This window comes from Neopsephotus bourkii, unplaced genomic scaffold (assembly GCF_033783945.1).
Source record: "Neopsephotus bourkii isolate Nb327-2 ecotype Australia unplaced genomic scaffold, CSIRO-AGI_Nbou_v1 NB_234, whole genome shotgun sequence".
In the NCBI taxonomy this organism is placed as follows: Eukaryota; Metazoa; Chordata; class Aves; order Psittaciformes; family Psittacidae; genus Neopsephotus; species Neopsephotus bourkii.
Window position 1 is genome coordinate 3,098,303 of NW_026900744.1, and position 12,182 is coordinate 3,110,484.

General features: G+C 38.5%; 1 protein-coding gene across 11 annotated transcripts in view; it reads left to right on the forward strand.

Moving 5' to 3' along the window:
- The window catches only part of LOC133207734 (BEN domain-containing protein 5), a 965,731-nt gene that overhangs the window by 610,554 nt on the left and 342,995 nt on the right, over nt 1-12,182 (forward strand). For 9 of the 11 annotated variants that reach the window (XM_061344847.1, XM_061344853.1, XM_061344845.1 and 6 more), the window contains one exon: nt 2,569-2,762. The exons of the other annotated variants lie outside the window; for them this stretch is intronic. In XM_061344847.1, coding sequence (XP_061200831.1) covers nt 2,569-2,729 — 161 coding nt within the window. In that variant the 3' untranslated portion in view covers nt 2,730-2,762. Of the gene's footprint in view, nt 1-2,568; nt 2,763-12,182 lie in introns of those variants that run through there. 11 annotated transcript variants of the gene reach the window in all.

The following is a 12,182-nucleotide window of genomic DNA, read 5'->3' on the forward strand; positions in this document are numbered from 1 at the left end:
TTGTCAGCTCCTAATGGAAAACAGAATTGGTTACCCAGATGCACACTTACAAGCACGCAGTAAGGAGTTATTTCTCCCTGGCCCATTGCAGGGAACGTTTTAGTTTTGCTGTTGGAGGCTGTTGCTCCTCAGTACCACTGGCAAGATTGCTTTGAGTTTCTTCTACTTCAGTCAGGCCAACTCTATATCGTTTGAGCCAGTTAAATGATGATGGCTTTCTTCTAACTCCCCTTGTTTTGACTACAGTGACTTTAGGAGTACACGGTGAGAGGCAGATGGGGCCCTTCGCTCTCTTCTTTTCCATACCTTTGCACTCACCATCATTTCAGCTCTTCCCTGTTTCCTCATTTTCCTACGTTTTCTGTCATACTTTTGCTTCCAACCTTGACCACCATTTTAATTCTAGTGTTCCACACCTTGGTTTCCCATGTTCCTCTTTCCAGTGTTTCTTCCATCTTGTCTTTGATTCTCTGTTTGTTAGACTCAGGCCTGTACAGTCTCGTCTTGAACCAGTTTTACTGCATGGCCAGTGTTTTAGGTGGCAGCAGGCAGACTTCCTGGATCAGTGGTACTAAGTGGCACATGACCATGATTTTCCACGTTGTTGTGTCTTTTATGTTTGTGTCAGTGTTAGCCTGCCTTGCCCCATCATGACAACAGTGTTTCATTGAAAGCTGAAAGTGATCAAATAATTTGTTGTGGAGAAGAAAACAAAACAAATGAGTAGCAAGTGGACAGACAGTGAAATGTGAGGGAGTTAGAGTTTATGTAGCCAATGAATGGGTCAGGCAGGGCAGAGAGAAGTGAAGCTCCTTATTAGTCTTGAGGTCTGCTTGAATCTTTGGTCCAGTCAGAAGGAATATCTGTATGCTTCTATAAAGCTAAAAAAGAAGCAGAACCCCCAAATAGCTCTTTAGAGCCCCTAAGCCAGCATCCTTGTGTGAGTACTAAACTACTATTTCTGTGGTCCCTCATAGAGATGGAAGAGGAGAGACTGTGAGGATCACAGATCTGTCTGGGTCAGGTGACTTTAAGATTCACAACTGATGAAAGTTTTGTCAAGGGATTCCTTGCTTGACATTGTGGCTTAACTAGTAACATAGCCTGTTTTTTACTGGAAGTTCACCTTACTAGGTGTATCTGCTGCAACCTGGAGTATTCCTGTAGTGCAAGCTTGTGTCCTACAAATGCCCTGGGTTTCTTCAGGTTGTGCCTCCTCTTAGGTGGTGTATTTCAAATCATAGTTTACTGATGATTAGCATTTCAGCTGTCAGGCTGCATGTTGATTAATTTTATTTCTTTTATATTCAGTAGCTCTTACAACATGAAATTGGCATTGTTTTAGATGTTCTCATCGTTCTATGGACAGACTAACTTATTTAAAATAGATTTTTGAACAACAGCATTAGCTCTTAATGTGTCTGATATCTCTAGCTTCTTAAAAGACCCTACTGTGTAGTATGTAATAAAGGAATTATAAGAAGTATGATGCATGAGCACTGTTATAAACCTTATTAATGCAAAATAACCTTTTATAAAACTTCTGAGAGGTTTCTAAATGAACTACAAAGCATGCATAGTACTTAATTTTCATAACTTTTTAATGTGACTCTTTAGAAACGTCGTAAACCATGTTAATTAAGCGGTAATCTCTGTGGCTTTCTGTATATGAAGCAATAAACGGCTACTGGAATAGATTACTAGGCAAAGCAGAACAGAGTTTGTTTGACCAATCTGGGAAGCCTACACAACAAAAAAATGGCATTGTGGTTATAAAAACCAGAAAATAAAAAAACCAAACCTGTGTGTCACTAGAGTTGGGTTTGTTGCACCACCTCTGATTTCAGTAGCTTCTGCAGGATTCTGGCACTGAGCTACCAACTCTGTGAAGCAGAATTGTGTCGACTTTCATTGCTTTTGCAGTTATTACTGTTGCTTGCTTTTTGTACTTCAGTTAAGTGTACTGTGCAAATGTGCAAGAAGATGTTTCTCACCCTGAATAATCTACTAATAAAAACAAAACACGCCCAGGACAGGGCATCTGGTAAAGACACAGACATTAATGTAATTTGAACAGATTTTAAGAATAACATAGCTCAGTTAAGGTCTTCTCCTACTGGTTACTGCTGCTGTTTTTAACCATTATTATTTACTTAACCGTCCTGAAGGTGTGAAGGTAGGAATGACTCACAGGGAACTGTAGGTAACAACAGTTCTGGTGACACCATTCACCTGGGAAACGGTTCTAAATCTGCTGTGGATCTGTGGACAAATAAAATGTTAGGCAGGCAGGACTGACTGTAAAAGGCTTGATTTAGCCTTGCTTCTCTATAGAAAACCTATTTATGTAGTCACAGCATAACTGGAAATTGGCCGTGCCAAAGATTCAAGCCTGGTGAGAAATCTTGACCTTGACAAGATAGCCAATGAATCAAGGAAAGCTTCTGTTGTCTTGTAACAGTTATACACAGTGCTTACTCAGTGCTATCTAGTTAGCCCAAAGCATATTCTTTTCTAAAAATATCCTAATGGCTCTTTCATTTCTTTCTCTTTTTTTTTTCTCCCCAGAATGTTTATATGATAGAATAGCACAAGAAACTGTGGATGAAACTGAAATTGCACAGAGACTCTCCAAAGTCAACAAGTACATCTGTGAAAAAATAATGGATATCAACAAGTCATGTAAAAATGAAGAAAGGAGGGAAAGTGCAAAGTACAATTTGCAATAAATTTTGGATTTTTAATAAAATCTTAGTGTTTTACTTAAGTGTTGGGTTTTTTTATTTGTGTGGCATTTCTGCAGATGGGAGAAGCTGACTTGAAGCATTACTCTCCTATAACCTGAATCATTTTTTGAGCACTTCTGTCAAAAGCCTTTCTATGGTGCAACCTACTTTTAAATATGTAAGATACGTTGTAAGTTTACTGCCAATGAAACTGAATTTTCAGAGGTTTTTGCAATGAGTTGTAGTATGCTGACTGCACTTCTGTATATAGGTTGTAATTCTTCAAACACCAACCCATTTTGCCTACAATTTGTTTTACTGGAGTCAGTGCATCTAGGCTACAGTAAACATTGGCTAAGATGGAAGAACTGTACAGAATCTACTTTGCTATTGAAAAGGGGGTTATTGTATTTTACTAAGTGTTTTTTCTGAACTGAAATTTTGATCGCTTTTTTTTATAAATCTTTGTTTTGATCTCTAACAATATATTTGGTCAAAAACACATGAAGGATGACTCTTTTTCACTTACTATCTTCTAAATAGATCACCATTGCCATCACAGTTTAACAACAAAGAACCCAAAGCTGTAAAATTGTCATTTAATTAAAAAACTAAATAAATCTAACAGCAGTTCTTTTTCAGGAATGAAGGCACTTTCAGATTTCTGGTTATGGTACAAAGCTCTTCAGTATGTCCATATTACTGTTCTTGAAACACTATATTTTAGTGTATTTGTATTTTCAAATGATTAAGGATTGCCACATTATGGCAAAGTTGTGTATAACAGAAAATTTAGTACCACTTTGTCTGAGTCCATAATTTAACAATGGACACTTTTAGCACAAAATTAAATAAAAATAATTTTCTACATTGAAGTTAGAATTGTGATGCAAATTTATAAGGAATAATCTGTTGTCTGAATTATAACTTATTGTTTGTAAGTGAAAGAAAATAACCTGAAGTTTTGTTTCATGAAAGATTCTGGAAATACGATTTGTAGAGATAACTTAGGGCCTGGACTGATGAATTTGGGGGATAGTGATCTTAGTTAACCTACCATCTATTTCATGCACACAGATGTGGTTATCTGCCTTTCAAGCTGGCTGTTCCCGAGTATCAGTATTTGTTTCTTTTCTACAACTTCAGTTCTGCTTCCTGTAGTTTTGAAAGACGTGCCATTTCTTATCATCTTCCTATAGCACTGGTATACCCTAGTGTTAAACCTGTTTCAGTGTCCTGTGCACGTAGGAGATTTGGAAAGGAGCAATGTAAGGATTCTTTAAAGGGCTGGGGTGGATTGAAGGAGGGGAGAGGAGGAGGCATGCTGGAACTGCAGTGCATGAGGAGATGCAGAAAAACAACACGTCTTTTCCTGTACACCACATGTGCTTAAATGATGTCTTACTTCAGGACGGAAATGTTTGTTTTATGCTTTCGAAAGTGCAATTTCAGGATTGGCTTGTGCCAATCTAGTCTCTGCCAAACAGGTATGCCCCGCTTTCCCTGCTCACATCCCTGCATTCTCGTCCCTTCCCTTGAACTGGCACTTGTGATTGCACCAGGTACATTGGATCTCTCCGATTTCCAAGGTTCATTTCATAAGACCTGGTTGCAACAGGATGGAGCCTGTTCATAGCAAAGGATGAGAAGAGGAGAAGTGTCTTTTTATGGTGGCTTATGTGTGCCCTGAAATTGCATTTAACAGCCTAGCTTGTCTCCTGTTAATCGCAAAGTGTTCTTAGGTAGTGTTTAATGAAGTGCATAAATGTTTATGCTTCCCAATTTGGGATGCTAAATAGAAAATTTGTGTTTATAATGTCAGTGCATGTATTCTTTTATTAAACAAAGAACAAAATAGAGATAACATTGAAGAATCACTTAAAGCAGCAAGTTCCCACTTTTCAAGCAGACTTGTGAATATATTTTTTTAAAGCGATGCTAGGACAATTCACTAATTTGGGGAAAAATGTATGTGAGCATCGCATACACCACCAGTTGCCCAGTCCAAAAGACACCGTATCAGACCCCACACCACCAACTCAACTTTGTTGAGTTATGGTAAAGGAATAAGATGTATTAAAGGTAATACACTATAGCATAAAGGTATTATACTATGACGTGAACTAAATCTTTCTGGAACTTGTAATAAGCCAGTTTTACACACTGTAATTGTAAGGCAGTGTGTGGAGGGCTCTGCAGTGGGTAGCAGGTGTGTGTGAATAACTTGTATTTGGCCATTACTCTTCTCCTTTGCCTCCCCGTGAGCCTGTATTGAAGACCATATAAGACTTTCCTGTGTGTCTGTTTCAAGTTAGGAAATAGGCTACAGTTGTCATGTGTTCCAGCATTACCCAAGAAAAAATTCAAGCTTCTCTTCATTGAAATACTGATCTATAAATTAACTGGATCTCATTTCACTATATTATATATATAGTTATACTACATTTATGGCCAGTGCTGTTCTTGTTGGTACATTAATTCTTCCATAATTGTGTCTGCCTGTACGTAGTTTTCCTTTGTTCAAAATGCATCTCCCATGAATCTACCATAGGAAACTATGTGAAAATAGTGCCTACTAACTTTTTCCTGCTCCGGCTTAACTTCATACTTGTACATCATGTGAGACAGGAGAGAATTTTGACATAAAATGAAGTAGGTTTTATGACACCCTGTAATACCCCTCGTTCATCATTCTAAGGTTTGTGCTGTGCTATTGTAAGTATCAGAACTGACTTTTTGTCCTGAGAGATCAATGCGTACTGTTCACTTCTTTATTTATCAAAGAAGGAAGAAGGTATTACTGTTATATGACTAATCTGATCCTTTGTTGCCACACACTGCAGCTGTAATTTCTGATATTCATGACCTGATACATATTAAAGTGCCTTTGGCACAATTACAAGGAAGTAAGATTAGAGTTAACAAAAAGGACTTTATTTTGTATTAATAATTTTATAAGGGAAATGAGGTATTATATCAAAGGAAAGATTTTGATACCTGAGTCAAGACGTGTAGTCACTCAATTAAAATGAAAGCTGGTATTTGTTAGAGAAAGAAAAAAAAAAATCATTACAGAACAAGTTTGGATTTAGGGATGATTTCTAGAGATGGGGGGTTGATTTTTTTATTTTTTTTTTCTTTTTAATACAGCCAAACTTAAATACTTAATCATGTCAAAGTTGAACTGTAAGTAGAAGGAATTTAGGGTTGCATTTAGTTAGCTATGGAGCACGACTGTCAAAAGAACGTGCAATCTCCCTGCAGGAGGTCACTTCTTTGAACCATACCTTTGATGTTCTATCTGATAGATTAATACAATGCTGCTTTGTTGTCTGAAGCATAGATTAATGTTTCTCTTGGAAGGTTTAAGTAGCAACAAATTGAACATTTTTGGATTTGTGAAATTGGAAAGATAATTCAACTTCATACTTGCAGAATCCTCACAGGAGTGAGAATTTTCTGTGAGAACCTGAGAGGCATTCCATGAGAATTGGGAACATCCTGTGTTATCCGCAGCCTCCCTGGGCATCAGCTGCATTCGTAGCTCTTGAGAAACCCAAATTTGGCTGGTTTCTGAAAGGGACAGCAATGTTGTGGCACATGGAGTCGTATTGTATTATTTCACTATTCCATCCTCTGGTACGAGAAGTGACAACTCTTCAGAAAGACAGAAAGATGAAACTTGTGCTTCCACAGAAAGAGGTGGTAGTTCTCTCAATACTCTTGAAAGTATTTGCCATTCTGTGCATGCCTTTAGTCTCGGATTGATGAAGTCATAACATCAATTGCTTAGACTTTATTGGTGTCATTTTTTTTTTCATCGTAACACTGTGGAAGTGTGAAGTGATTCATACAGCACTGAGGCAATAAAAATGTTATGAAGTGCAATCATTGCATGTTTCATGCTCAGGAGCTAATTTTTAATTTCACCATCTTGGACACTTTTTCATCCCCTGAGGCTTCCTAAATAGGAAAGGAGAATCATTTGGACTCAGAAAACAGGACCAGTGATTCAAAGAGGAATTAATTTACTTGGCTGTTCATTTGCTTTACTTTTGTGATTATTTCTGCTGTTTATGTTTGAATAATAACTTCCCTTCTGTGCATCGGAAGCCCAATTGTTCAGTCCTGCAGTGAAATCAACAGTCCTGTGGTTGTGACATCATTTGTTTACCATAAAGAGGAAAATAGCTCACCTGTGACATCAGCCAAACTTGCACTGTGGCTGGATCAGAACAGAGATGAAAGTAAGTCTGGAAGGAAAGGAAGAAGCTGAGCCTAAAGGACTTTTTTTTCTGTGCCGCCTTCTGACTAGACAGCTTCTTCCTGCAAAAGAAATTATTTCCTCCACATTTAGCAGAGTAGCAACTTTATGTTCCTTGTTTATTGATAGTAAAACCTTACCAGAACTAAACTTTTTATTAGTATAGATATTTGAGGCATCAGGCTGCGTACTTTCATATTAAATTTTAGGTTTTGATGATTTTAATTTACAGTCACAGAAAATTTCCTGAACACCCAAGAGAGGTCCAGGCTGGAGGTGGCTTGGCTTTTCTTGTAGTATATCAATTGCTAGAAGTCCTGTGAGATACAAGATAAATTATACTTGTTGGTGCTGGTGGATCCTTTATAGTCAGCATGAGCTTTCATGCTTTTGGAGTGGAGAAAGATGTAGGTTTCATGGGATAGGCTGGTTATCAGAATTGGCTATGAACACCCTTTGGTGTTCACCCTGCTGAATGTGAAGAATGCACTAGGACAGGAGTAGAGGGAATTTGTCTTGATAGTGCCGTATCACACTGGTACCAGCCCTATCCACATGAGACTCAGATGAATTAGAAAGCTTACGTGGGAGAGTTTTTTATTCTTTCTTTCATACCCAAATAAATATTTAAAGTTTTCACAAATGTTTATATAAATCTTAATGAATTGTGGTTCAGTTAGGAAAAAAAAAATATTTTCAAGTTTTTCCATTTTTCTTGTAATACCAAAGGAGTTTTATGGGAGATGTCTTTCTCCACGTTTAAGTTGGGATATTAGCCCACTGATACTTGAAAGTAGTACATCTGGACGTTTTGTGTCTGTGAGCCAGATGTGCCATGGTCTTCCCTTCCCATGTGGAGTCCTCTGTAGGATTTATGGAGCTACATTTAGAGAATAATTCTCAAAATGAGCAGGATTAAGGTGGAAGAGGCAAAGCATCTGCCTCCGAGTTAATGGTGGGTATTTCCAATTCTTGAAGTCTTAGGTTATGAAAACTAGAACTCATGAAGGCAGCACTTTTTGTCTTTTTTTGTCATATGTTAGAATGCTTTAACACTTGGTGGTTTCTTTGTGTTTGCATGGACATTTTGATCTTTCCCGTACCAACTGTACACTTAAGTCTGCATTACACTGTACCTCCTTGCACGAATGAGGATGTAGAATTTGGGGCTGAGCAGGGATGTAGGTGGTGATGTAGCATCACTTCTGCTTTGGAGCACAGTGAAATGAGCCACCCTCCTTGTTATAATAGGGTAGGACAGCCTAAAGGGTTGTCTTTTCTTTAGGTATAATCCCAAACAACAAAGGTTGTTTATTGCCACATTGATAAATATATGCAAATTTCATTCTATGGCTTTACTAAATAAGTAACATAGAACCTTAGAACTCAGCAGCAGCCAAATGTGGAACAGGACCCTATGTCTAATGGCACAGGCAACCTAGCAACAGGTTATGGAGGGGTCATACAGGCCTTTTCACCCTCCCACAGAGAGTTAATACGTGCAATTTAGATGAAGTCTGTAGCCAAAAAGCAAAATCTCAAGTGGTTGACTTAAATTTAAGGCTTCAGTCATTGGGAAGTTTTATTAATTAGAAAGTCCAAACACATGCCAAGAATTTGATGTTTAACAGGGAGAATAATCAGCATTCTCTTACGTAGCCAGGGGCCTCTATCTAGTGCACTTACACAGCTGCATGTTTACAGATGTACTGTTATTCTCTATGAATCTCTCTATGCCATGGAAATCCACAAATTGATGCTTTTCCTGATTTTAGCCAGCCCTGTCTGTTTTCTTGGTCTTCCTTTTTCATTTCTGTTCCTTATGCAAGTGGGAGACAGCCTTCTGTGCTTGCCTTAAAGGTAAGGAGACAGAAGTGTTTCACAATTCCTGGCTTCCAAGTTGTCAGCAGGGTTCTGAAGTGAAATACCTGCTTGTCATTCTTGGAGATAAGTGACACTGAGCCAGAGCATTTCCTTGGGAGATCTGGTAGTATTGCTGTCACCGTAAGGCAGACTTTGCAGTTCAGGGACTTCACATAGCAGCGTTTTCTCTTCTTGTGTTTCTTGCTGTGCCAAAGCGTAGATTGTAGCAAAGGAAATTTTACTCTTAATTGAAGGTCTCAGAGTAGTAAGATGGAATAAGTAGATCTTTCTGCAGTAGCAATTTAAAATGCTCATTTCTCAAAGCAGGTTCCCCTGCTTTTTTAGAGGCTCAGTGTCCTGGAAGTTTCCCCCCTAATTGCAGTGCCTAGGCTTGGAATGTCATTTCCATCAGATGAGCAACGGAAAGGCGCTTTGACAGACTATACTGATTTATGACTTTAAATTGCCTTTGGGACTCCCTTTTTCCATTTACTACATGAAAAACAGCCACCTGTTGATCTGGGGAAGAAAGAGCTATTTCAGAGTTCTGTGATCTAAGCACGGTTCTTGAGAAGGATGTTCTTAGCTGTTGAGTGCCTGAGTGGAAAGGCTGCAGGCTCTGGTGTATCTGCTGGTGGGTCATTCGATGAGATGTTCCCTGCAGAACGCATCAAAGCTTTGCTTGGTTGCTTCTCTGGTTTCTCTGAAGAGAAACCTTGGCTGGACCGCAGCATGCTGCTTAATGAACCAAGCAGTCTTGAATAAGTGTTAAATCCATTGTTTCCTTTGGTAGGTTATTACAGTGGGTAAGTACCCTCGCTGCTCAACTTTGTGCCTTATTTCTCTGTGAATTAGCTCTTCCTAATTCCTGGTTCTTGATTTAAACCTCTCAATATCTTGCCTCAGTATTTCCCTATCTTGTGACCATCTTGATGGACTGGGTTTCTTCAGTCTCCTACTGGTACACAATTTCTAAGATGTGATTAATTTTTTTAATACTTTTCCTTTACATCTACCCAAATTTATTTTGCTTGTATGTAAATGCTTCCTATAGAGGAGTTCTTGATACTCTCTTAAATATCATATTTGGTTTAGTTAATGTGATACAATCTCGTGGTTTAGGACACATCACTTTGTCTTAGGATGTCATTAAGTAGTTGTAATTTTATTTTGTAGGGCAAACTTAGTTTGCCTCTAATAAAAAAAAATCCTGATATTTAATTCATTCTTGACCAACTGATGTCCCAGTTTAATTTCCTTTTTACTGTATTAAGTAAAAATATTATTCTTGAAATTAGTATTTATCTCTGATGTGCTTTCCTCCTTGACTTGGTACACATGTGCCAACGACACAACAGAGGATGTTCTTCCTGCATGCCAAACTCCTTATTCATGTATTCATAGCTCAGCCAAGCAAGTGGCTATAAAATTTAGAAGAAAGGGAAGCCTCGGCTTATTACTGGTAAATCTTGTACCACCTTCAAGATAGCCATGGGAGTTTTCTTGGTTGATGATATTCATGAATTGCTGAAGAAATTCTGTCATTATCTATTATATATGCTCAGAATAAGGGAGGGTATCCTTAGAGAGACAGACATCATGTTTTGTGGAATGATTTGATTGGAGCCTCCAACCAAATCCCATAAAGGAATGCTGACAGAAGAGCTTGCTAAACATCAACCCTCACTGTGTCTACTTTCATAAATTAAAGTTGCTTTGGATAGGACTTACACATATTTTGACCATCCCTGCCAAATAATTAACATTGTCTGTTAACCTCAGGGACCAGATGAGGATCTCAACTTCCTCCACTGAGATGGTTTAATGAAAATCGTTCTTTGCCAGAATTTTGAAGGTCAAAACCAGCTTAAATATGTAAACAGAAATTATATCAAGGTAAAGGAAAAAAACTTGCAATTAATCTGTTTGTAAGAAGTACTTGCCTTCTTTTGAGATTTTTAAATAGTGTCAGACAAGGTTCTTCTAAATTTCCTTTGTCGTCTCTGAAGATTCCCTGTTAATTAACTTAGTCATTTATAAAGGTTATGAAATCATGTTAGTGGCTTATTTCTATTTGTAAAGACTTCAGAAAATGTGTGTATTGCAGCTTTTGAATGTTTCACTCTTAAATGCCTATTGATATTTTTGTATTTCCTATTGATTTGGAATTAATACCTCTGCCAATTTAAAGCTCACATGCTGGGTTGCCCAGGTTTCTTTTACAAAGAATGGGCAGGACAGCATTGTTGATCTTGTTAAAGTCATGAGCCTCATCTGATGAGCTCAAGAAAAATATACTTGTAATGTTCTGCCTAATCTGGGCTTCTTGCCTCTCTGGGGGAACTGAAGGTGGCCCTTTCCCATGTGATTTGGGACGTGTTGTGTATGTTTTAGCTATCTAGAAGTTTAATGGCAGGAGGAGGAAGATCAGAGCAGTTCAAGTCTGTTGTAATACTGAGTGCAGAAGCTAGTGGCTTCTCTTATGATCCCATCCTGGCACTGCAGTAATATTAAGCAGTCTGGGCAAGACCTTGGTGATGTTTCGTAGGGTTATGGGTGGTGCTGAAGTTGCTGTCGTGGTTTTCCTGCCTGAGTGATCCAATCTCTGTTCTGGAGGTCAGGTAGAACCCATGCAAGAGATATTTCAGCTTTGGTAAGATGTCGCCATATTTTCAGTCTCTTCTGTCTTATCTCTGCTGGGATCCACAAACTAGCTAACTAGCTAGCTTTGGTAGGGGCAGGAGAGCAACAATGCTAGTCAAGAGAGGAGGGCCACTGTGCCCTGCCATCCTTCCATGCTTCACAGGTGAGGGTGTGAGCTTGTTACAACTGACAGAATTTGGGTATCTTTCTGTTTCAGGTTTGTTTGGGATCATCAGTACTTCCATGGTGTATGATGTATCACTGCAGTGTAGTGTTTAAAATTCACCTCGTGTTTAATATGAGAGCTTATGGTGGTCAAGTTATTGCTACTTGTGGGGCATTAGCAGTGAGGGAGTCTGCAGTTGGGGGACAGCCTGCACCGGTATAGAGTTTGATATATGCACCTATAGTTGGGTTTCTCATAATCTGGTACTTTGTGAGAAGCTCCTCTAACCCACTCTTCAGTGAACCTGCATGGCACCTTCTTGTACTTGAACAAGGAATATAGTTTGTATAGTGCAATAGTTCAGCATAGTTCTTACATACAGTTCATTTTAGTTCTTAGAGTTCTATAGCTCAGTAAGGCAGTTCTGCAAAAGTTGAGGATCTTTTGTTGCTGGCTAACAATTAAACTCTTTTCTCATCTGGGAAATAAACTTTAGTGGAGTTTTTCAGCAGAAGGATGG